Below are 27,024 nucleotides of genomic sequence, written 5' to 3'. Positions count from 1 at the left end.
GGCTGGAGTGCAATGGCACAATCTCGGCTCACTGCAACCTCCGCCTCCCAGGTTCAAGCGATTCTCCTGCCTCAGCCTCCTGAGTAGCTGGAATTACAGATGCCTGCCACCATGTCCAGCTAATTTTTTGTATTTTTAGTAGAGACAGAGTTTCACTATATTGGCCAGGCTGGTCTTGAACTCCTGACCTTGTGATCTGTCCCCTTTGACCTCCCAAAGTGCTGGGATTACGGGCGTGAGCCACCGTGCCCTGCCTTCATTTCTTATATCCTTCAATGTTGCTGTAAGCTGATGAAAAGGCAGGGGCCAGGCACAGTGGCTCACACCTCTAATCCCAGCATTTTGGGAGGTCAAGGTGGAAGGGTCGCTTGAGCCCAGGAGTTTGAGACCAGCCTGGGCAACATGGCAAAACCCCATCTCTACAAAAACTACAAAAATTAGCCAGGTGTAATAGCACATGCCTATAGTCTCAGCTACTTGGGGGGCTGCAGGGGCTGAGGTGGAAGAATGACTTGAGCCCAGGAAGTTGAGGCTGCAGTGACCATTGAGTATGCCACTGCATTCTAGCCTGGGTGAAAGAGCAAGACCTTGTCTCAAAAACGAAAACAAACAACTCAAGTAAGCAAGCAGGGATACTCAGGTTCAAGACTAAGAGAAGATAGAAACCCAGGACTTCCACTCTGGAGCTCTCATTCACTTTGAGGGCATCTGCCAAACTTCTGGAATGTATGCATGAGTTGTCAAAGGTTCCTATGGTGTGGGAGCAGAGGACAAAACTCAGGGCCCACCTAAGGTGTGGAATTTAATAAGACAGTTCCACCCCACTGTAAGTCTGGGACTGAAAAGCTATAACCACAGTAAAGGTCAAATACTACCTCAAGTGAGGCTTCCCCAAGCAGTTTGAGGAAAATGCCTGTTTCTAAGTTTGACCACTAGTTGAATAACATTTTTCAAAAAACCTCCTGTGAATTCCTAACCATTACTAGCCCATGCCATTTGCCGGCTGAATTCACAAGGTGGTCTGAAAAGCCAGATGCTAAAAAAATCAATTTAATTAAGTCCAGAATAATGGTGCTCATGGCAACTGAAAGAAGCACATTTAAACCTTTTATGGAAAAATTCCTGTTTAGCCGAGTCCTCAGAGAACTTTTATAAATAAAGCTCCAAGGAAAGTGAGCCGCTCATTGTCAAAAATCTGTATATACAGCTAGTGCTCGACTTACGGCCACGACTGGTTCCGACAGACCGGTCGTAACATGATTTGGTCGTAAGTTGGGTAGGCTGTATGCACGCGGAGGTAGTAGTGCTGCCGGAAGCTGGTCTGCACTGTCGTACGCCCAGCTGGGCAACGTTTATGCTGCCAGACGCGGAGCAGTCGTGGCTAGCGATTATGGTCATAAAGTCGAATGGTCGTAAGTTGCTTAGGTCATAAGTCGATCAATACCTGTACATCTTGAGTAGTTGCTAGCACAGATAAAAGATAGTAGAACCAGACTTCATTATCATTATGCTTTAAGTTCTGGGGTGCATATGCAGGTCATGCAGTTTCGTTGTATAGGTATACACATGCCATGGTGGTTTGCTGCATCCATCCCCCCATCACCTACATTAGGTATTTCTCCTAATGTTATCCCTCCCTAATCCCCCCACCCCCTGCTATCCCTACCCTAATCCCTCCACCCCCAACAGACCCCAGTGTGTGATGTTCCCCTCTCTGTGTCCATGTGTTCTCATTGTTCAACATCCACTTATGAGTGAGAACATGCGGTGTTTGGTTTTCTGTTCTTTTGTCATTTTGCTGAGAATGATGGTTTCCAGCTTCAACCATGCCCCTGCAAAGGACATGAATTCATCATTTTTTATGGCTGCATAGTATTCCATGGTGTATATGTGCCACACATTTTCTTTTTCCAGTCTATCATTGATGGGCATTTGGGTTGGTTCCACGTCTTTGCTATTGTAAACAGTGCTGCAATAAACATATGTGTGCATGTGTCTTTACAACAGAATGATTTATAATCCTTTGGGTATATACCCATTAATGGGATTGCTGGGTCAAATGGTATTTCTATCCTTGAGGAATTGCCACACTGTCTTCCACAATGGTTGAACTAATTTACACTCCCACCAACAGTGTAAATGTGTTCCTATTTCTCCACATCCTCTCCAGCATCCGTTGTCTCCAGATTTTTTTAATGATCGCCATTCTAAGTGGTGTGAGGTGGTATCTCAATGTGGTTTTGATTTGCGTTTCTCCGAAATTGTCCATAGTATAGCTCAACCATATTGTGCTGTAGCAATTTGTTTATACATTTACCTCTCACACTGGACTGAGCTCTTTGGGTTCAGGCACTTTGCCTTACACCCTCAGCATCTAGCAGTGACAGCCATGTACTATCTTTAGAGCCTTTAATGACAGGGGCTCCATAAACCTTAAATGAGAACAGAAAAAAACAGACAGATATATTCAAAAAGACAAATAGCATCTAAACATTACATGCACTTACAATATAATTGAAGGATGTGTCAGCAAGCACTGCAAACTGACGAAACAGTGTGTGTCTTGTAAACATCTCATCCTTAAGGACATGAAAGCTAAAATTTAAAAAAATCGATGAAAGTTAAATGTATGGAAATCATAGGATAAAGCATGTAAGCATTATGTTAACATAGCAAACTACATTAAAAATTTAAAATATTATCAAATAAAAATTTGAAAATATTAGTATGAACATACTATCTCTTCCATTTTTAAAACTACATGTTGCCTTGGCAACATGGTGAAACCTCATCTGTGCAAACAAACAAAAAAAATAACACGGCATGGTGGTATATGCCTGTAGTCCCAGCAACTTAGGAGGCTGAGGTAGGAGGTTCACCTGAGCCTGGGAAGTCAAGGCTGCAGTAAGCCATGATCACACCACTACACTCCAGCCTGGATGACAGAGTAAGACCCTGTCTCCCCAAAAAACAAAAAGAAAACAAAAAACATGTTTTCCAGCTCGGAAAAGCACAGAAATAATGGCAATGATCACCTTAGTCCCCAGACTGTGATTTCAAAAAGCATTTCTCATTAAATAATTCAGAGCATCTTTGAGAAATGACTGTTTCTAAATCTAAGGCAATAAATGCACAGAATGAACCTGGGACATTTTATTCTACCAGAATTCAACAAAGTCATCAAAGATTATGTCAGAAGAACACAGTAATCAACTTGAAAGAGCTCCTGTTGACTTATGATTGGAGAAATCACATATCAAAGATAATAAGATTGGAGAAATTACGTATCAAAGACAAGAACTTCCGTGTGTTGAAACGCCACATATATATTAGCTATTTGGGAAATTCTTAGCCTATCTTTGATTGCAAATGATGCTAAAATTAGGAGATTTGCTGTCAAGAAGATGCACTCTGTAGAGAAAGCAAGAGAATGGCTGGACAACCTTTAGGTAGAGTCTAGGAAGGAACAAAAACCACACTATTTACTCACACAAAAGCTCTTTGAAGAGATTAGATGTGTGACACTCCCTCAGCCATTTCAGTAGGAGTCGAAAATAGAGATGGAATTATTTAGGAAAGAACTGAAAAGGAGCCTCCTGTCTAATGAAAGTGATTTTCCATGAGAAACATGGGAGACCCACAAGGTTTTGAGAATGTTATATCAGCAACAACACTGCCAGATTGAACTAAAAAGGACAGCAAAAGGAAATAAATGAAAGAAGGTTATTGAATTTCCAAAATTCTACAGGCAAGAAACAGGCTGATAAAACTACTCAGTGTCAAACATGTGTTACCTTTCATGAAAGGGGAAGTATGACTCAGTAGTAGTGCTTTGGGCCTAGAATGCGGAACCTTGAGTCACAGAGAATTAGCCCAGGCCTTGAAACCTAATGAGTTATGCTGAAATGTCAACATTGTTTGGACAAGTGACTCTTTTCCCCTTCTACTTTCTCCCCTTTTAAACAAGAATGTTTATAGCTATTATTGACATTCATGGCAATACAAATGCCTTTCCCATTATTGTATCTGAGAGCAAATAATATATAGCTTCACAAGTCTACATATGGAGACAAATTTTGTCCCAGGATGAATTATAACCAGAGCCTAATTTAGATAATGCAAACTGGGAATTTTGAGACTGATAACTCTTAGGTGAGATTTTAGAATGGAGTTGATGCTCTAATGGGTTGAGACTTCAGGCAATATTGGGATGTGGTAAATGCATTTTGCAGGCAGGATAGCCATGATTGATTGGGGGCCAGAAGGTTGACTGTAGTAGAATGAACATTGTCCCCCATGAAAATATCTACTTCCTAAGTCCTGGAAATTCGGAGTATGCTACCTAACATAGTAAAAGGAACTTTGCAGATGTGGTAAGTTACAGATTTTGAGATACAGTAATTATTCTAGATTATTTGGTAGGTCCAATGTAATCTCAGGGTTGTTGTTTTTTTTTAATAAGGAAGCAGGAGGATCAGAGTAGGCAAGCAGGAAGCAGAAATAATACATGGAAAGATAACAGCTAAGACTTTTCCAAAATTCAGAAATGACATTGACCCATAGATGCAAGAGCTAGACCAGATAAATAAAAGGAACTACACCTAGGGACATCATAAGAAAACCAATGACAACCAAAGTCCAAGTGAAAAAATTTAAAGTACTCATGCATATATGGCCAACTAATTTTTGACAAGAGTGACAAGAATATACAATTGGGGAAAGGTTAGTCTCTTCAATAAATGCTGCCGAAGAAACAGGATATTTACATGCAAAAGAATGAAATTAAACACCTATATTAGACAACGCACAAAAATTAATTCAAAATGAATGAAAGGCCTAAACATAAGACCTGAAATCATAAAACTCGTAGAAAAAAACATAGGAGAAAAAGCTTTTTCACATTGGCCTTTGGCAATGATTTTTTGAATATGATACCAGATGCATAAGCAACAAAAACAAAAATGAATAAATAGATTATTTCAAACCATAGAGCTTCCTCACAGCAAAGAAAACAACAAAATGAAAAGACAACTTAAGGAATGGAAGAAAATATTTGCAAGCCATACATCTGATAAAGGGTTAATACTCAAAATATACAAGAAACTCAGCTTAATAGCATGAAAACAACCCGATTTTAAAGTGGACAAAGGAACTGAATAGACATTTCTCCAAAGAAGACATACAAATGGCCAAGCATATGAAAAATTGCTCATTATCACTCATCATCAGGCAACTGCAAATCAAAACCACAATAAGACACCACCTCACTCCTGTTAGAATGGCTATTATCAAAAAGACAAAAGATAACAAGTGCTGGTGAGGATGTAGAGAAACCGCTGATGGGAATGCAAATCAGCCACTGTGGAAATCAGTTTGAGATTTCCTAAAGAACTTTAAATATAACTACTATTTGACCCAGCAACCCCACTGCTGGGTATATACCCAAAGGAGTATAAATTGTTCTGCCACATGGACACATGCACATGTATGTTCATTGCAGCATTATTCTCAATAGCAAAGACATGAAATCAACCTAGATGCCCATTAATGGTGAACTGGATAAAAAAAAATGTGGTACATATACGCCATGGAATACTACACAGTAATAAAATGAATGAAATCGTTTTTCTTTGTAACAATGTGGATGGAGTTGGAGGCCATTATTCTAAGCAAAATAACATGGGAACAGAAAACCAAATACCACATGTTCTTACTTATAAGTGGGAGCAAAACACTGAGTACACATAGACACAGAGATGGGAATAACACACGCCAGGGCCTACTTGAGGGTGAAGGTTTGGTGGAGGGTGAGTATTGAAAAACTATGCTGATTATCTGGGTGACAAAATTATGTACACTAAACCCCCATGACATGCAAGTTAGCCATGTAACAAACCTGCACACATAACCCCTGACCTAGAATAAAAGTTAGAAAGAAAAAAGGTTTCTAAATTAATATGTAAAAAAGTCAATGAAAAGACATATGAGAAAAGTTCAGCAAAGAGAGTTTCTTTGAAATAAATAACATAAAATTAGTAACTCCCAAGAGATTAAGAAAAAAGGAGAAAAACACAAATTCTCAGGAATGAAACACAAATATCAGAAATGAAAAAGGTACATCACCAGATCTTACAGATACTGTCATGCCCTGCATAATGATGGTTAGTCAAAGATGGACTGCATATACAATGGCGGTCCCCTAAGATTATAATGGAGCTGAAAAGTTCTCACTGACTAGTAACATCTTGACAGTCTTGACCCTGTGTAGGCCTAGGCTAATGTGTGTGTTTGTATCTTAGTTTTTAACAAAAAAGTTTAAAAAGTAAAAAACAAACAAAAAAAATTAAACAGACAAAAGCTTATAGAATAAGAATATAAAGAAAAAAATTATATATGTATATTTGAGATAGGGTCTCACTCTGTCACCCAGCTGGAGTGCAAGGCGTGATCACAACTCACTGCAGCCTCGACCTCCTGGGCTCAAGTGATCCTCCCACCTCTCAGCCTGCCAAGTAGCTGGGACCACAGGTGTGCACCTCCATGTGAAAAAATAACCTTGTATAGCTGTACTGTATGTTTGTGTTTAAAGCTGTGTTATTACAAGAAAGTTTTAAAAATTAGCAAGTTTGTAAAGTAAAAAAGTTACAGTAAGCTAAGGTTAATTTGTTACTAAAAAACAATTTTGTTTGTAAATCGTATATAGCCGTGGTGTCCAGTGCTTACAAAATCTACAGTAGTGTATGGTAATTTTCCAGGCCTTCACATTTACTCACCACTCACCCACTGGCTCACCCAGAACAACTTCACTCCTGCATGCTCCGTTCATGGTAAGTGCCTTATACACGTGGACCATTCTTTACCTTTTATACAGTATTTTCACTGTATCTTTTCTATGTTTAGGTATATTTAGATGCATAAATACTTACCATTGTGTTACAATTGCTTGCAGTATTCCCTTATAGTCCCATGCTGTTCAGGTTTGCAGCCTGGGAGCAATTGGCTATACTGTAGAGCCTAGGTGTGTGGTAGACTATGACATCTAGGCTTGTAAGCACCCTCTAAGATGCTCACACAATGACAAAATCACCTACTACATATTTCTCAGAATCTACCCCTGTCATCAAGTGACACGACTGCCACATATATATATAATATGAGGATATCATGAATAACTTTATATCAATAAATTTGACAATTCAATGAAATGAGAAAATTCCTAAATATATAAGACAACATAAATTATCAAAATGATTAGAAGAAATTGAAAATTGGAATAGCCCAATTTTTATGACAAATTGAATGTCACTGAAAACTTTCTCCAAGGGAATGATAAGCATTCAATTCCGAATATTTGCTAATTGGGAGAAGGAGAAGGGACAGGCACTGGATGGGCAACAGGGACCATGAAGCCACTGTGAATTCCTTCTTTCTTTACCTGTGTAGTGAGGACACAGGTGTTCACTTTGTCGAGTAAGGTGCCCTGTAGAGTTTCTGTTTACAGTGGATTCCAAGGTGAGGGGACTACATGAGCAGAGTGGGCCTTCACCTTGCATGCCCTATCTAGATTTCTGATGTTAGCAGGCTCTCTGGGATGGCAATCTGGTGCTCTGAATGTAGGGGAGAGGACGGGAGAGCAGGAGAAGGGATGTGTGCGTGGATCTCTTCCAGATATGCAAGCCAGAATGGCATGGGTACCACCTGTAACATTTCTATGTGCTTGGGAAGCACAGTGTGCAAAAGTGAGTCTGCCTGGCCCACAGCCCATCAGGCAGAACAGAGGTGGCTCAGGTGGATGCATGTAGACTGCCGCCTGGGGTGGAAGTGGAAACAGCGGCATCACCATGGCATCCGCCAGGTAAGGATATGTTCTGAAACTGATGTGCCACACCTGCATACTGTTTGTGTGACAATGATGACCAGGCTTGGCACACCAAGAGGAAGGACCAGCCCCACCCTTGTCAGCACTGCTCACATTCAATCTTCCTGGAAATAAGAACTCAGCAGAGATGGAAAAGAAGCTTGGAAATGAAGCCCTGAATTGGACTGGGACCCAATATAAATCATGAATTGACAGAAGTTATTGGACTGGACTCTGACCTTGACTAGCTAAGGTGAGGTTTTTTTCTCTACTAAACACAAATGAACACTCCTAATCTAGGATCAGTTACAGTGAAATGAAATGACCATGTTAGCCCATGTAAGTCTGTGACTTCACAATTAATCTCCATACCACACCATGATGCAGACTGTACAAATGCACTCTCTACAGTGCCGTATATGCCACATTGAATTAATACCTGGAGCTGCAGCCTAGGTAGAGAGACATAATCTACAATGCCCCAATTAGTTGATTAAATGAAAAACATAGAAAGTGTGTAGTAATAAATACTTCTGCTTTCCTAAATATTTAGATATCAACATAAAGACTGCAGAGACCAAAATGATTAATATGATTGTCAACATCTTGGGTAACAGCAAATGAATTAGAAGTAAAACGTGTAACTCCATCTCTACTAAAAATACAAACAAATTAGGCAGGCATGGTGGTGGGCACCTATAATCCCAGCTACTTGGGAGGCTGAGGCTGGAGAATCGCTTGAACCCAGGAGGTAGAGGTTGCAGTGAGCTGAGATCGTGCCACTGCACTCCAGCCTGGGCAACAAGAGTAAAAACTCTTGTCTGAAAGAAAAAAAGAAGAAGAAAAGAAGAAGAAGAAGAAGATAGAAGAAAGAGAAGAAAGAAGAAGAAGAAGAAGAAGAAGAAGAAGAAGAGGAAGAGGAAGAGGAAGAGGAAGAGGAGGAGGAGGAGGAGGAAGAAGAAGGAGGAGGAGAAGAAGGAGAAAAGGAAGAGGAGAAGGAGGAGGAGAGGAAGAAGAAGAAGAAGGAGAGGAAGTAGTAGTAGTAGTAGTAGTAAAACTGATAAATTCTTGTAAATCATCATTGAAGAATAGGGTAAATCCTGTTGGGTCAGAGACAAGGTAAATCTTCAGGATGAAAGTGAACCCTATGGAAATAAGTAAGGGAAAGTCATTTTATTCAGTTCTAGAGAGAATCCAAAACCTATGGGCAGGGAAATGAAGTCAAGGGCCTATTTAAATTTGGTTTGTTTCACATGTATCTACATTCTGTTCTTAAATAACCATGTGACGCAGTTAGGGTGGGTGTTACTACGCATGTTTTACGCAGCACAAAATGCTTATCAGCACATACAGAAAACATGGGTAGGGGATCATTTCAGCGCAAAACAAAATAAAGCAGAACATTTTACCACAATGCCTTTTTACTCTCAATCCTGTGATTTTTTCTGTCTTGGTGTGGATTCTTGTGCCTCCCCACTTAGGATTAATTATTTCCATGTAATACACATAGCCAGGTATAGAAGTTTATGTACACAAGATCCCTAGTGTGTGCTTATAAAATACAGCGCAAACGTAGGGCATTGCCATCCCATGATCTATGTATAAGCTTCAAGTTTGACCTCCACTGGCCTCCAACAGAGCAACACTGAACCCCATGTGCCTGGGTGATGCTTGACTGTGAAGGAATATTGCAAAAGCACTTCTCTCATGTGTTAAGGAAGAGAATCTGGGGGAAATTATGGCAGAACACAACTAAACAGAAGATAGATTTTTAATGTTAATATGTTAGAGTAAGGGAAAAAAATAAGCATTTTTTTCAATTTATGTCATTTTTGTCCTTTTCAGAATTTTACAATTTCACTTTCTCCATTTTGAAAAAGGTAAAGAGAAGCCAGGCACGATGGCTCACGCCTGTAATCCCAGCATTTTGGGAGGCCAAGGCGGGCGGATCACCTGAGGTCAGGAGTTTGAGACCAGCCTGGCCAACATGGAGGAACTCCGGCTCTACTAAAAATAGAAAAAATTTAGCCAGGTGTTGTGGTGGTCACCTGTAATCCCAGCTACTCGGGAGGCTGCGGAAAGAGAATCACTTGAGCCCGGGAGTTGGAGGTTGCAGTGAGCCAAGATCACATTAGTGCACTCCAGCCTACATGACAGAGCAGGACTCCATCTCAACAAAGAAAAAGAAAGAAAAAAGGAAAAGAAAAAGGCAAAGGGGGAGAGAAACAAAATGATTATATGAGTGAGAAATAGATTTGAGAGGTTGAGGAATTGGAGCTGTTGTGTCTGGTAGAGAATCTGATATATAAAGCAACTTTATATACCAAACTCTATATATCAAGTATATATATAAAGACAATACAAACTAGTTATATATCATTGTGTGCAAATGAGCAGGAAAAGGTTTTAATAGCCCTAGGAAAGAAGATGGCTAGATAGGCCTGATGAAACCAGGTATTAACAAAGTCTGTTTGTCCTGCTGATCTTTTATAACAGAAACAGAGAAGAAATAAAAACATTTTACTTCTCAGTGATTTTGATTGCTTTTCTATTTTAGACCAATCATTTTGCATTTCTTATAGATGTATACGAGGTGATTTAACATTAATATGTAAAAAAATCACAAGGTTGCCAACTTCATAAAGGATGATTAGTCACATTTTGAGAAATAGAATTTGTATATATCTCACCATACCTGTTCCTGAGAATAGAGAATCTCTTTTCCCAGTTTTTGTTTAGTCGATCGGCTTCCTTCCTAATCCTATAATAAATTTACAGATGGTTAAATATTATATTAGTTACAAATGAACACTATGTCTTGTTATTACCAGTACCTTTCCACCTTCTGTTTCTCAACCTCTAAATTAGCCTTTAATGCTTCTATTTGAGACTCCAAAGCATGTTTGTCTTCAACCTTTCAATAGAAAATATATCACAAATTAATTACACAATGTATCTTTTTTTCTCCATAAATCTGAAAAGACAATTTCTATAAATACTATGCATATTCTAACTACTATCAAAAATAATTTAAGCCTAGCCTAGGCACAGTGGCTTACACCTGTAATCTTAACACTTTGGAAAGCCAAGGTAAGACGGTGGCTGGAGCCCAGGAGTTTGAGATCAGTCTGAGCAATACAGTGAGACACTGTCTCTACGATAAATTAAAAATTAGCAGGGCATTGTGGTGTGTGCCTGTAGTCCCAGCTACTTGGGAGGCTGAGGAGGGAAAATTGTGTGAACCCAGGAGGTCAAAGCTGTAGTGAGCTGTGACCACATCACTGCTCTCCAGCCTGGATGACAGAATGAGACCCTGTCTCAAAAAAAAAAAATTTCTTTTTTCTAGGGAACAATGAGTTTTATTTACTTGTAAATTACCATATATAGGAATGGTTTAAGATCCCATGCCTCTATTTCCTATAAATGGTGAACATAAAAGCAATTAGCTCTAAACCATGTTACAAAGCAATCAAAACCTATCTTCATCAGCCCCACAAGCTGCCTCATTTTATAAACTGCAAATTGCATTTTCCTTCACTTACTGTGGCCTCTCCATCTCTTTGTCATAGGCAGCAGCTTCCTCCAGTTATCATGTCCTTCTTCTATCAAAACAGTTCTCAAGAAAGGATCTTACAAACTCAATCACATTAGAGCTTTATGCCATTTATCAATAATATGTATATTTTGCAAGAGGAAAAAGTTTCAACAAAAGGAATGAATCTCTAATAGTTGAACTGTAGGCATATCATGAATGAGGAAGACTTCCCTGGATGTGGCAGAGATGTGCTACAGAATCATATTAAAGAGGCAATCAGGTCCTTTTTCTCTTAATAAGGCTACTTCTCAGTGTAGCTTCCAAAGTCAATGCTACTTTCTAAGCATAGCCAGCATCAATATAAACAAGAACTAGGTTAGTAATAATGGCCATATTAGTCATTATTGTACCTTAGATCCTAATATCTTCACCTTCTTTTCTTCTGCATGTGTCCCAACAGGTGCTGCATAGCTTAACTGGCAAGAAAATAAAACAAGGTAAATACATATTTCCAAATTAATGCATAACAATGTGGCTTTCCTGCAGCTTTGAGAAAGGGAACTGAGACTTACAATATGCCAACCATAGTCCTCTGGCAGTCTTCACTGTCTTATATGATTTAGATAATTCAGTGTTTATACATAGCATTTGCAACTGGACAGGGTCAGCCCATTGAAAACAATTCTCCTATTAATACTACCATTTTTAAAAAAACACATTTTATTATAGTCTCACTTCCATTGTATCTATTTTGCTTTCAAAAAAATCCTATTAGACATGAAGTCCTTGTGTAAGGGACATGGATGAACCTGAAAACCATCATTCTTAGCAAACTGACACAAGAACAGAAAATGAAACATCGCATGTTCTCACTCATAGGCGGGTGTTGAACAATGAGAACACATGGACACAAGGAGGGGAGCATCACACCCTGAGGTCTGTGGGGGAGGACTAGGAAGGGACAGTGGAGGGTAGGGAGTTGGGGATGGATAACATGGGGAGAAATGCCAGATATAGGTGATGGGGATGGAGGCAGCAAACCACATTGCCATGTATGTACCTATGCAACAATCCTACATGTTCCTCATATGTACCCCAAACCTAAAACGCAATAAAATATACATATTAAAAAAATCCTATTAGAAAGGTATTAGATCTCTAGAATCTCTCCTCCATATTTTAACTTTTTTTGTTATTTCTGTCTGCCATTTTGCACTACGTTCCAGGAAATTTTCTTCACTTCATCTTCCAGATTATTAATTAAGTCTTAAGCTGTGTCAGTTTTATTATTCAGCCTGCCTATTGCATTTTTTCAAAGTTTTATTTGTTCCTTTCAGTAAATTGTTCTTTTCTTAGACAGTTCCTTTTTCATAGCTGCCTGTCCTTGCTTAATGGAAAAAAGTTTCTCTTGAATGTCTCCCAAAATACTTTTTATTGAAATAACATACTTTAAATTTTTGTCTGTTCCTTGAATTAACTGTTTCATGCAGGGCCAAGTGCTTTTCTGTTCTCTTTGTTCTTTCACGCTGTAAATATTTGCTAAATGCTTAGTACATGCCACAAATTGTTTAAGCACTGGAGACACAATAGAAAATAAAATTGAAGTAGAGAAGGCAGATTTGAGAGAAATTACAAAAGAAGTAAAATTTAGGGGGCTTTTTGAATGAGGACAGAGCTGCCTGGAATTTCTTCTTTGGGCAACTAGATGGAGAATGACCCTATTCACCAAAAACAAATGATAAGAATAGGAACAATTTTGTGTGCTAATCTTTTTTTGTTTTGTTTGTTTGTTTTGATAAATTCAGATTTACCAAAATACTTTGAGTCTTAGGTACCCACGGCCTGCTCGAATGAAGACACATAATAGGCAGCTGATATGGTTTGGCTCTGTGTCCCCACCCAAATCTCATCTTGCAGCTCCCATAATTCCCATGTGTTGTGGGAGGGAGCTGGAGAGAGATGTTTGAATCATGGGGCTGTGTCTTTCCTGTGCTGTTCTCATGATAGTGAATGGGTCTCACAAGATCTGATGATTTTAAAAACCAGAGTTCATCTGCACAAGCTCTCTTTTGCCTGCTGCCACCATGTAAGATGTGACTTGTTCCTCCTTGCCTTCTGCCATGATTGTGAGGCCTCCCCAGCCATGTGTCCATTAAACCTCTTCTTCCCAGTCTTGGGAATGTCTATCAGCAGTGTTAAAACAGACTAATACAGCAACTGAGACAGGACCTGGAATTTGAGAGATGGGTTGATCCTAGAGATATAATTTGGGATTCAGCAGTACATAGGTTGAAGCTAAATATCTGGATAAGGCCATTCATGGAACTAACAGAGAAAAGCAGGTGGTCAGGGATGGAAGCCCACACCCGAGACATGGTTGACCTGCCATTCTTTTGTTTTTTTCTTCAACTTTTATCTTAAGTTCTAGGGTACATGTGCAGGATGTGCAAGCTTGATATGTAGGTAAACGTGTGCCATGGCCGTTTGCTGCACAGATCAATCCATAACCTTGGTATTAAGCTCAGCATCCATTAGCTATTCTTTCTGATGCTCTGCCTCCTCCCATGCCTCCCCACAAAGGCCCTAGTTGTGTGTTGTTCCCTCCCATGGTCCATGTATTCTCATCATTCAGCTCCCACTTAAAAGTGAGAACATGTGGTGTTTGGTTTTCTCTTCCTGCATTAGTTAGCCGAGGATGGCAGCTTCCAGTTCCATCCATGTCCCTGCAAAGGACATGATCTCATTCCTTTCTATGGCTGCATAGTATTCCATGGTGTATATGTACCACATTTCTTTATCCAGTCTATCATTAATTGGTATTTGGGTTGATTTCATGTCTTTGCTATTGTGAATAGTGCTGCAATGAACATTTGTGTGCATGCATCTTTATAATAGAATTATTTATATTCTTTCGGGTATATACCCAGTAATGGAATTGATTGACCTGCCATTCTGATTTACTTGATAGAAGAACCCTCAGGACTGCCTTAGTCCATTTTTCTTACATTAGGTCTCTAAACTCTAACTCCTACTCCATCAGGACCCAAAAGCCTGGAGAGTCCTTTGATGGTCCTGTAATTACCCAATGACCCTTCCCTTAGTTGTCTACACAGTACCTCACACTTCTTAGAAGAAACTATCACCCACCACTACAAGCACAGTGAGTCTCCCTTATCAAGACCCACGTGACAGTAAACTAGCCAAAAAGAAAGCCAAAGAAACAATACCACCAATTTAACAAAAGCAACAAAAAGCCTTAGTCACCATTAGTCTTCCTTGGCATCAACAAAGTTGGGGTCACCAAAGTGACATGAAACGGACACTTTTTGGAATCCCTCCACCTATTTGTCCTCAAAGGGCACAATCTACTTGAACCACCTCTTTGTCCAGGATACAAGGGGTACAGAGTGAGTTCACTGCCATTTCATTAACAGTAGTCTAAGGAAATCACTGGGGTAAGATCCCCAGGCCCAGGGTTGGGGAGAGCATTTGTCATTTTGCAAAAAAAAAAAAAAAATTAACCCAAATTAAAAAAATTAATCCCCAGAAAATTAGGAAAACAAATCAGTAGAACAAAATAAGTTTTCATGTAGAAAGATATTAATATATTTATTTCACTACATCCAAAGTCACATCAGTAATTGAATGTTTATTTTAAAAGCCTCTGTGTTTAAATTTATGTACAGTAAAAATTAGTTTCAATTTTTAAGGCTCCCTTTTCCCAGCTCTCATATAATGATCAAGTATGTAATACCTAGAGATAAGTCTGTGCTAACGTCTATCTTCTGTAAAGCAAATAATTATTCAACCTTTCCAAAAGACAACACTATTATGATGATGAAGATAACGTTTCTTTTCATTTAAAAAAAGGGACAAAAAAGCATCACACGTAGACTAGAGTGTTTGCTCTCCAGTTCGAGTTGAACTTTCAACTTTGCTGCAACGTGGTCTATTGAATCCTGGCTCTGTCCACATTAAACTGCCATTTTGTTTTGCCAGCTGCCGGCATTCCACTTTCTCTGGATACACACGCTGGTCTTTATGTGGTCACTTCATTGACAGGTGCAAACACTGGACTGATAGTAGATCGAGGTGAAAATGAATGTTAATATTAATATAAAGTAATTAACTTCCTAAGTAGGGAAACACAAACACAAACTAAATAATTGTAAAGATAATAACATATTGTGATTTAAATAAATATGCATATATTTATGAGATGGAGTTTCCCTCTTGTTACCCAGGCTGGAGTGCAATGGTATGATCGTAGCTCACTGCAACCTCCATCTCTCAGGTTCAAGCGATTCTCCTGCCTCAGCCTCCCGAATAGCTGGGATTACAAGTGCCTGCCACCACACCTTGCTAAGCTTTTGTATTTTTAGTAGAGATGGGGTTTCACTATGTTGGCCACACTGGCCTTGAATTCCTGACCTCAGGTGATCCACCCACTTTGGCCTCCCAAAGTGCTGGGATTGCACGTGTGAGCCACCATTCCCAGCAGTGATTTAAAATAATTTATTATAAACATTTCTTATTCTCTTTTGAAATTGTATATATATATTTATAATGAAAAAATTCACAAAACTAATAAAGGTTCATTTATAAAAAAGTTATGATTCTTTAATTGTGCTTCAATTTTTAAGCACTTAAGTCATATTTTTAAAAATTTAACAAATATACAATTCTAAATTAGAATCAGTTGTCAAGGTTTGTAATAACAGAAGCAAATTATGTTTATTAACTGCTGTAAGATTAACTGCGTTCCTTATCATACCCAGATACCTCTTATCTAGAGTCAGTACATTTAATTTCCACAAACATCTCTCTTACGAAAATTAGTCATTCTCTCTGAGCTTAATGAAAGGTATTTTGCCTTTTGCCTCTGTACCCTTTAAATCATTGAATATATTAATGGTACCGTTAAAGTAGTCTTTTGGACTTGTCATGATGAAGAATGATTTTTCCTTCCTAAAACCTCAATCACTTTGACTTTCATATTGACATTTTTAAATCTGCCATGCAAACAACTACTTTTGAACACCAGTGACATGCCAGTGGGTGGGAGGCAGCCAGGTAGAGGAGGGGCTGATAGAAACACACAAAACAAGGACCAACCCCATGCACTTAACAATTTGGAGAGAAGCGACTGAGAATTGGGAACACCGAGAATAAGATATGAGGCCGTGTGCTGCGAAGCACCAATCATGACAGGGGCCAAAAGTCAAAACAAAACGTTTATCTACATATATTGCTGTTGAATTTTCTTCTAACAAAATTGTTAAGCTAGGCAGATCTTCCAAAAATAGGACAAGACTTTCCTCATTGGATGTCCCCAAAGGTGCCACTCCATGTTTGCAAGGGGGCTCTGAGGCATCTTTGTATAATGACTGGGCTGTGAAGTCATACAAGATTCGGACTGATCCAGACTGTACGCAACTCTAAGGCACATCTCAAAGTTTCAGAAGGTCACAAAGTCTGCGTGGGGCCGGCTTCCTCATCTGGCTCTAGACCATCCTTGTGTTCATCTACTCACTGCAGGAAGTGAGCTATGCAAAGCAGAATACACAGCTATCAAATTATTCACTCAAAAACATTTGTGACCAGCGGACTTTGGTGATGGGAATGTGTCTATTAAACATGATGAAGGCATTGTTTCTAACAGCAAAAAAAAAAAAAAAAGAAAGAAAAAAAAGAAACAATATCTCAGGGAGGCACTGGCAAATTGACAGGAATAGGTTATGTAAATTGTACTACCTCTGTGGGGTGAAATACATACAGCACATATAATTAATTATATAAATTCAATGGTACGGAACGATGTTATATGCATCCCATTGAAAGTGCAAATCGGCATCAAGACTTGTCTGAAAGTGTGGTAATGAGAAGCTTTCCGTGATTATCTTTGGGTGGCAGAATTTTCTTAAAATTTTTTTCTCTTGGTATTTCCTTATTGAGCAAGTTTTGTGTAATAAGTATACATCAGTTTTGTACGTATTTTTTCTTCAAGACAGAATCTTGCTCCATGACAAAGGCTGGAGTGCAGTGGCGTGATCTTGGCTCACTGACACTTCCACCACTCCAGCTCAAATGATCCTCCCACCTCAGCTTCCCAAGTAGCTGGAACTACAGGTGTGTACCACCATGACTGGCTAATTTTTGTGTTTTTTGTAGATAAGAAGTCTTGCTACATTGCCAGGCTGGTCTCGAACTCCTGGTGTCAAGCAATCCTCCTACCTGGGCCTTCCAAAGTGCTGGAATACTACAGGTATGAGTCTCTGTGCCCAGCCCTGTATCAGTTTTATTTTAAAAATTCAGACTCCTGGATCCCATTTAGGAAGCAAAAAATGCCATTCCAACACTAAAAACAAGAAAAATCTAGATAAAATACAAAATCACAACTTTCTGGAACCCATCAGAGAGCTGAGGTCACACCCAGGTAATGTAAATTCCAAAGAGGAACAAGACTCTCTGAGGAGAGACAAGACCAGCGTTCATAGGTCTCATCCACAGCTGAAGAAGCAGCATGCCAGTTTCAACACAAGCTGGTGAGAAGAATGAACTAAGATATAAAAAACTTCAGAAGATCAAGTGTGGGTAAGCAGGGCAATCTGCAGTAGCTGGGGGCACGTGTTAAAAGCACAGCTCACACTCACTCACACTTTGCTTTTTTCCTGCCCCTACTCATGAGAAAAACTGGGGGCGGAGCAAATTTGGAAAGAGTCACTGTTGATGATGCAGCCTTGAGGAGCAGGTTAGCTCCTACTATGAGAAAATCACCTTCCCTGGGTCCTTCTATCCCAAAGTCATCAGCCTCGGGGAGAGCAGAAGCAAACTCTGACCAACCAGGCTTAAAGAAGGTGATCAGTGGTTGATGCTGTGAAGAAGTGTTAGGTATCATATCCTACTTATTTCTCCCAGGCCAGTCCTTTCTAAAGAAGGAAAGGCTTTCAACTGCTGGGATGGGCAGCAGAGCCTCTTGCTCACAGCTCACAGATGGAGATATATTATGTCATTGGGAAAAATAAAAGAAGCATGTTGCTCTCCTTGGGGAGGGGAATGGTAACTGTCCTGGACCTTCAACTCTATGCCAACACCAAGTGGAGGTTTCCTACTACTGCAGGAGGGATGGGAAAGTCCTGCCCAAAGCCAACTTCAGATACAAGGCAGAGTGACCCGCCCCAGGAAAGAGGGGCAAAAATGCTAAGAAAGTCCACCTCTGGGGGCTGGCACATAACACTTCTGAAAGACTGAGTTTGGATTAGAACCACAGAGAATCCTCTGTGCCTTCACTCATGGAGCACCAAGCAATAGCAGTGCACTACTGAGGCAGGGATAAGAGCGTGGGAGCAGAGCTTCTCTATGGCACAGGTGGACAGTTTCTTCTAACAAGCTGAGGGTGGGGCAGCATTCAGAGAAGGCACTCTGTGACCCCAGCTCCCACTCTAGTCACACACCCACCACAAAAGGAGTATTAAAACTGTCACCAGGTGCAGTGGCTTACACCTGTAATCCCAGCACTTTGAGGGAGCCAAGGCAGGAGGATTCCTTGTGCTTGGGAGTTTGACAGCAGCTTGGGCAATATGGCAAAATTCCACCTCTACAAAAAATACAGAAGTTAGCTGGGCATGGTGGCATGTGCCTATAGTCTCTACTGAGACAGATGTTTCAGTGAGCTGAGATCACACCACTGCACTCCAGCCTGGTGACAGAGCCAGACTCTGTTTTCTTTTCTTTTTTTTCTTTTAAAGATGCTGGGCATGGTGGCTCATGCCTGTAATCCCAACACTTTGGGAGGCCAAGGTGGGCAGATCATGAGGTCAAGAGATTGAGACTATTCTGGCCGACATGGTGAAACTCACTAGATTGAATTAGGTTGATTCTGTTTCCTAGCTTGCAAAAAGTGACATATTCAAAGGAAACAGGATCAAGACTATTCTGGCCGACATGGTGAAACCCTGTCTCTACTAAAGCTACGAAAATTAGCTGGGCTTGGTGGTGCACGCCTGCAGTCCCAGCTACTTGGGAGGTAGAGGCAGGAGGCTTGCTTGAACCCAGGAGGCAGAGGTTGCAGTGAACCAAGATTGTGCCACTGCAGTCCAGCCTGGCGACAGAGTGAGACTCTAACCAAAATAAAAAAAAAATAGCAACAACCAAACTCAACTCAACTTTGGTTAGATTGGCCCAACCTATCACAATGATTATATACACACACACACACACACACACACACACACCCATATATGTATACACACATATGTGCATGGATGTATGTACAGTCTCATAAAAGACCAGTTATTTCCACGTGTGAATGTGTTTATTTCAATCTCTACTATTCTACACATGATATCCGACATTCAATCAGAAATATGAGGCAGCTAGCTGGAACAGGCTGGTTGGCATGAGCCATGCTAGGTGGCTGTGCCATGTGGCATCTGGCACCCCCACTGCCAAGCATGGACGAGCTCTCAGTGTGCAGGTGGCCTGGCATGGTGCTCCAACTGTAGCTGTGTCAGCGTGTGATGATGCCATCCCATACCAACTTGGCTACTGGAATCCTTAGTAGTAAAGCAAAATACTCAAGGCTCTCCAGCACAGACAATGGCTACACTGACCTCCTAAGGTTTAAAAAAGGACTTCCTAAGATGCCTTAGAAGGCCACTGTAGTCGCCACTGTGCTGTTTTTGATTGGCACCTTTCTCATTATCATAGGCCCCCTCCTGCTGTCGGGCTACATCGGCAAAGTGGAGACAGACTAGATTGTTCCAGTCCTGATCACTGGCAATTTGATGCTCCTGCCGAATGCATCCAAAAGCTGCCAGGGTTACTCCTACCATGACCTTCCAGACTTTGATGACTAGCACCCACCACAGCCCTGAGAAGACTCACAGTGGAACCACATCTGGCTTTAAGATTCTGAGCAGAAACTGTGGCTAAGGGCCAAATAATTCTGCAGTTTTCAGATGTTTAATAAAACAATGGCCAGATATTATGAGTCTATCACAAAGATGTTAACTGAGTTTACAACCAGCTCTTTAGGACATGGGCTATTTTTCATCTCCTGGTCCTGACAAAAGTTCCTGACAAGGTTTTCCTGCAGAAACGTGCAACATGGAGGAACAGCAATGTTCACTGCCTGGAAAAATGGGGAGTTATTCTGTAATGGAATGTGTTGCCTTCACCATCCTATTTAGAGTTCAGCATTTCTTTTAAACAGTCTTCATTGTCAACTTGTTCTTGTAGTAGATGGAAGAATACAGTATGTGTTTTTAAGATTACTAAGTAATTTATTTTTAAAATACCTAAGTATCTTATCTCCTACACTTATCTCTACCTTCATGTTCTAGTGGAAAACGATGCTAAAATCCAATGTCAGTGAGAGTCCATCTGTCATACTTTTTACCTGCTGTCTTATCAACAGCATTCAGGAATTTTTCAAACCACAGAGCAAGTTTTCAAAGTGTAAACACGTTCTCTGTTTGCCAGTCTTGGTAGTGAGCTCTGATCTGGTTCACCAATAGGCTGGGTAGCATACAATTTGGGTTATTTTGTCCTTTGTATATCAAGCCTTTAAGGATTGGAATTTCGGCTGTTTCCTAATGAAAAATGCACATACATGTTTCTTATTTAGAGTTGATAACCCTAGCACTAGTACCTTGTATTACGATGGCATTTTGCTGAAGATTGCAAGACTCAGCCTGGATCCCTAGAAGACCAGATTGAGTTAGGTTGATTCTGTTTCCTAGCTTGCAAAAAGTGACTTATATTCAAAGGAAATTAAAATGTCAAATCAAAACCAAATAAAAGACAGACAAAAAGGCAAGGAAAAAAAATCTACCATTGGGAGACAAAGCAATGAACAGAACCAGACTCAAAGACGACCCATATCTTGGAACTATCACATAAAGACTTTGAAAGAACTATAATCAAAATGTTAAAGAACCTAGGAGAAAAGAGGAACACCATGCATGATAAACAATAGATAGGGAATTTCATCAGAGAGGTGGAAAATGTAACAAAGAATCAAATGGAAAGACTAGAAATAAATGAGACAAGAATCAAGGTAAATTTATTTGATGGGCTCATCAGTAGACTCAATATAACTGAAAAAAGTCATCAGTGAATTCAAAGACAGGGAAAAAAGACAATTCCTCAAACTGAAACAAAGAAAAAAGTCGTTCAAAATTTAATGAACTGAGCATTAAAGAGCTGGGGAACAATATCAAACAGTCTAGCACAGACATATTTGAAGGCAGAGACATAATTGTAGATAATGGTTAGGAGTTAATAAATCAAATGACAAATTCGAAAAGTTCAGGATAAATAGAAATAAAGAAATGAAGTAGAGGAGACAAAAACAACGAGACACTTTATCATTCAGCTGTTGAGAAGCAAAAAGAAAGAGAAACTCTTGAAGTCAATCCAAAATAAAAGTGCAAACAGAAAACCAAAAGTTAAAGTTTACAGGAGACTTCTTGTCAGAAACTATGCAAGCCAAAAGATGGTGATCTTCCAAGTATTAAGAGAATAAAACTGTCAACCCAGACTCAGAAAATATTTCAGAAAAATATCAAAAATAAAGGTTTTTTTCCAGACACAAACAAAAACTAAGAGAATTCATTGCCAGCAGACCAAAAGGCAGAGAGTATATGATACCAGACAGAAACCTAGAGCTACACAAAGAAATGAAAGCTCTAGAAATGGCATAAATAAAAGGGCAAACCTTGCTGTGACAAATGTATCAATTTTTGTTACATGAAAATATTTATATTAAACTTTAATTTTTGAAGCATATAACATGTTAGGGACTCTAAAGAATTGTACCTTTGATGGAAATATTGGAGAAGATTATCCAAAGGCATTTAGAGGAAGATTCATGGACAGACATGAGTTTTAAGTGGCTTTCCTGGGAGTTCCTAGGAAACTCTCTGTCGCTGCAGACTAAGCTATTTGGTGGGAAATTTCCCACCAGAGGTTTTTACAAATTGCAGTGGCTTCTTATTGACCTCTTATCAATCAGCTGCTTGGATGCTTTGGTCTGAAATCTTTTTTATGTTGCTTTCCTAAGTTTTGCTCTCCTAACTTTTCAAGTAGTTGCATAAGAATCTAAACCTCTGTATTGAAATCTTTCTAATTTTAAAACAAAAAATACCTTTCAAATATGCTTATGCTTTATTGTAAACCAGACAGAAATCTTATGTATTTTAATTGGATTCAGCTTGCAAATTCTCAGCTAGGGAGACAGACCACCAGAGTCACACCCGAGGTTGTTTAGGCCTGTGCCCATCATTTCTGGTGGAATGAATTCAAATAAATGTTCACTGTGTATTTCCAGCCACTGGATTAACTGAACTCCACAGCACTTCATGGCGTAAGTTGCAGATAGCTTCTTTTTCTTTTCCAGATTTGGAAGAGAAAATGCTATGAAGATTTATGGAGTCCAGTTAATACAAGGGCTGACACACAGTATCTCAATAGCTGTGTATACCTCCCCCACCCACACACACAACAGAGAAATGATTCTCACACTGAGATTGGTGGAGGAGATCCTCAAACCATTTTTAAGATGTATTTTTTTGTTGTTTGTTCTGAAACAGAATCTAGTTATGTTGCCCAGCCTGGAGTGCAGTGGTGGGATCATAGCTCACTGCAGCCTTGAACTCCTGGGCTCAAACAATCCTCTCACCTCAGTCCCCCCGAATAGCTAGGACCACAGGCACACACTAACACACTTGGGTACTTTAAAAAATATTTGTAGAGGTTGGGTCTCACTATGTTGCCCAGGCTGGTCTCAAACTCCTGGCCTCAAGTGATCCTTCCGCCTCAGTCTCCCAAAATGTTGGGATTACAGGTGTGAGCAGCCACCTCTGGACTGTTTTAAAGATTTTTTAAAAGCCTAGAATAAAAGTGTACCTTTACTCCCTAACTAGGCTGCATAAGCTAACACAACTTAAGAACTCTAGATTTGGCGAGCAGTATATCAAATTCGGGGAGATGTCACTGGTTATCTAAGGTTGTTCAGATACGCAAACAGAGAGGAATAGTAATAGATGACTGAACAAGAGAAAAAAAGAACTATAATAGGCTCAGTTTTCATGATGAACAACCAGAGGTTGTATTGAGAAAAAGAAAGTTAAGAAAGTGTTGAATGAAAAAAGGTTTAAGAACCATCCTTCATGAAAATAAGTTCTTAAAGGAAACAAAATTGATGTGTTATCTCACATAGACTTATTTCCAGGGTTTGAGGAAGAAGTTGGGATCTGGGGAGACCAGGGTTGGAGAAACTGACAAGCTTGGCAAGGCTAAATCCAAAGACAGTGGCCAACAGTCCACTGCCAGTGGCTAGAGGCGTGCAGCCACCTCCGGCTTGACTCTAGTGAGCACCGGTATTGGAGCAGTGCTATGACCGTGCACAGCACCAGGCAGCAGCACTGGCACATGTGACAATGGCAGTCAGGATGAGTGACAGCATGTCAGATGCTCAGTCTTCCGGGGAAAAGACCCACGTCTGGGTAGTGTCAGGAGTCTGGCCAAATGACCCGGTGTTCAGGACCGGCCTCGACTCCCGCTGGGAACTGGAGAGAAAGCCACAGCTGAAGCCCTGGCAAATGGAATTAAGCAACACCATGCAGTGGGGGGTAACTGCACTGTCTGTGGGCTCCTGAATGTCAAGGATGACACTTCTGCTACCACCAAGTCACTATCATCTGTGGTCAGGACCTCACATCTGTCCCAGTGACTGAGCGAGCATAGGGAAGAATAAGGACATCATCCAAACCTTGAATTTATCTATTCCTGATTTCACAACAAAATCTTCAGTCCTCATTTTAAGTTACACTCAAACATAGTGAGCTCCACAAATAAAATGCTGTAATTGTTTCTCAACAAAATAAATAAGAGCATAAGCATATACCCCTTTTCAGTTGGGTTTTGACAACATCTTTTCATGTGTCCCACAAAAATGAAATGCTATTTACACTAGAATATTATCTGTTCCAAATATACTGAAAGTATTTTTAATTTATCATCAAACTACCCAGAATAAAATAAGGCAGAAGATAAAAGCTACCTTTCAGCTGGATTTGAAATATGATATTATTCACATTTTCAATTTTGCTCTCTGAGGGCAGAATCTAAAGATGAATTCATTTTGGTGATAAATGAAAAGTATGATTTTCAATGATCTCTATGTTTTAGGGTTATCCATATTACAAAACAAAGATCAAGTATGATAAGAAAAATTCTTTCATGTCACCACAATCTATCAAAATATGGTAAACATCCTTTGACAACCTCTGAAGACCATGTGCGTGCATGTACAGGACTGTTCTATCTCTGTATTAGCGCATTGCCTAGCATTGCCGGTTGAACAACGGGTAAAGTGCTGGTTTTCCCACACTGCTCTGCAGAACTCTTAACTGCCTGCTGCCAAGGGAAAAAGGAATGGAATAAGGAAGCAATAAGCAGATTATATTGTTTTCTTCTCTAATAGAGCTTATCTTAAACTTCATGTGCAATTTAACCAAATAAGGGTTGTGTATAGGAGAAGAATAGTAAATTTCAGAAGAAAAGATTTTTTTCTCCATCCATCTAGCCTATATTATTATATACCTATAGTAGTAATTCTATATCTCATAATAACAATTTTTTAAAAATCTCTAGCTTGCAAGGTGACTATGGTTATAACTGCAAAATGATTGCAATACTATTTTACCTAACATTTCTTGAGTGTTAAAAAAAAGTTCTAGAGTTTTTACTGAAGTGTGTTATCTGCACAAATTGCTTTGTATTGAGAGAACTCTAAGAATGGGAACACGATTGACTTTCTCCCATGTCCCATTTCCCACACAGACGGGCCCTGATTCTTTCTGCCATCAAAGCATGCACCATATGTTCATCAGTATAGACCAGGTTACCCCATGGAAGCTCAGAAGTCCTCCGCGGAAGCATTTATTGGGTGCAACCATAATTAACTACTCAGGGTGGGGAGAGGAAAACCTGAGAATCCATTTTAACCTTGATATGTGAAACTTGAGTACCTGAAATGTTTTGCACATATCAAAAAACAAACTTTACATAAAAGCACTGTACAAATACACATTTTATGTTGTGAAATCGTTCATTAATAGAAATCAGACAGCTAATGTTCATATCGTATTTTTCAGACTGGCTAAACACTCAGTTTATCACTGTGTGCTCCGCTGTGGGTAGCACGTGTGCTGTTCCCACCGAATGACACAGATTTCAAAAAATAAGTATGATTAATTAGAGACATTAAATGACTGATGTGCAAAGTTCCTCTAGCAAGCCCTCCATGTGGTAATTTGCACGTGCTAAATATTATAAAATCCTTTAGAGACCATTTTTAAGAGGTCCAGCTACCTCCATGGAGTGAAATATTTGAGAGGAGCAGGAAAATTATAGCTCGAATGTGTATATACACCGTGAAGAATAAACCCCAGTGGAAGGGGATAGGAGGGAACACTTAGAACAATAGGATTATTGTTATTGACAAAGTGTAAGTGACAGTAATAACAGTGAACTAGAAAAACATACTTCATTTTCAGATTGAGCCAATTCATATAAATATGTAAACCCGGTTTAAGTAATCTCTGCCCTCCCCCAGTCTAATTTTTACTTATTGTTACATATTAACTTCAGAGACTCCCCCAGCTGACAAAATGTACTGGTAAGCTTTGGAGATACGCAGGCCACAGTCATTACAGTTACAGGGAAAGACTGTGACACTAAGAGAAAAGCCTGTTGAAATGACACCTTCTCAGAGATTTGTCAGTCTTTGTCCTTTATTTTGTATTTTCCGTGGGGGACAACGGGCAAAATCTCTGTTCTTGTGACTGTGACTTTGGAAGCTCAGCTTCTATCTGTAAACTGGGGACACTGGAGCTTCCAAGCTGGAATTCTAGGATTTAGTTCCAGCCTAGGGGCTGCTGTGGGGACTGGGCACCTTCTGCTGCAGCTGCCCCCTGCTGCTGTGACCTCAGGACGAGACGCTCAGCTGCTCTGCCCCAGTCGCTGACCGGACTCTGCAGTCCTCCCAGCCATCATCTCAGAGCCTCAGACCACAGACCCCTGACACATGACCGATTTCATGGCAGCTGACCCAGCCTTGGGCCCCTCACTCAGCATGGCCGGTCTTCCCAACCAGGCTATCCTGCAGCATTGCACAGCAGGCCAGTTTTTAGTGTGTGTGTGTGGTCCAAAAAAGTACTTCCCAAACTCTGGGTTATAAAAATCTTACTTCTAGAACCTAGTCACTGGTCATTTCTATGCAAAATTTACCCTCTTCTCCCAGTGTCAGTTTTTTCCCTTGGGAAATGACACTGACTTCCAATAGTCTACACTTCCTGACTTTCTGCAAAGTGGAAATGCTCACAGAGGAGAATGTTTTTTCTCTTCCCAGCAGAGTGACTTCCACTAACACAGCAGGCCTGGCCTTGCCCTAGCTGCTCCCTCTCGCTCTGTGGATGTGAGGAGTGGTCCATCTCCTGGGAGGGGGCACAGGAGGGCTGCTTTTGCCTTCCCCCTTTTTGGAGCAAGGATGCCCATGGCGTGTACGATTCTGCTGCACTCCTCCGTGCTCCAAGTGAGAGAAATGCAAATTCTGCCCCGTGTT

General features: G+C 40.1%; 1 protein-coding gene across 2 annotated transcripts in view; it reads right to left on the bottom strand.

Moving 5' to 3' along the window:
- CUNH10orf67 (chromosome unknown C10orf67 homolog) overlaps nt 1–27,024 on the bottom strand; it is a 118,559-nt gene that overhangs the window by 29,013 nt on the left and 62,522 nt on the right. For both annotated transcript variants that reach the window (XM_032243877.1, XM_032243876.1), the window contains 4 exons: nt 11,804–11,869; nt 10,693–10,772; nt 10,554–10,619; nt 2,508–2,595 (listed from right to left, as the gene is read on the bottom strand). In XM_032243877.1, the coding sequence (XP_032099768.1) occupies nt 2,508–2,595; nt 10,554–10,619; nt 10,693–10,772; nt 11,804–11,869 (300 nt within the window). The remainder of the gene's footprint in view (nt 1–2,507; nt 2,596–10,553; nt 10,620–10,692; nt 10,773–11,803; nt 11,870–27,024) is intronic.

The sequence above is a fragment of the Sapajus apella genome, unplaced genomic scaffold (assembly GCF_009761245.1).
Source record: "Sapajus apella isolate SASKATOON/1434 unplaced genomic scaffold, GSC_monkey_1.0 scaffold53, whole genome shotgun sequence".
Classification (NCBI taxonomy): Eukaryota; Metazoa; Chordata; class Mammalia; order Primates; family Cebidae; genus Sapajus; species Sapajus apella.
The sequence above is the reverse complement of the archived record's forward strand: the minus strand, read 5'-3'. Positions and strand labels throughout refer to the sequence as shown.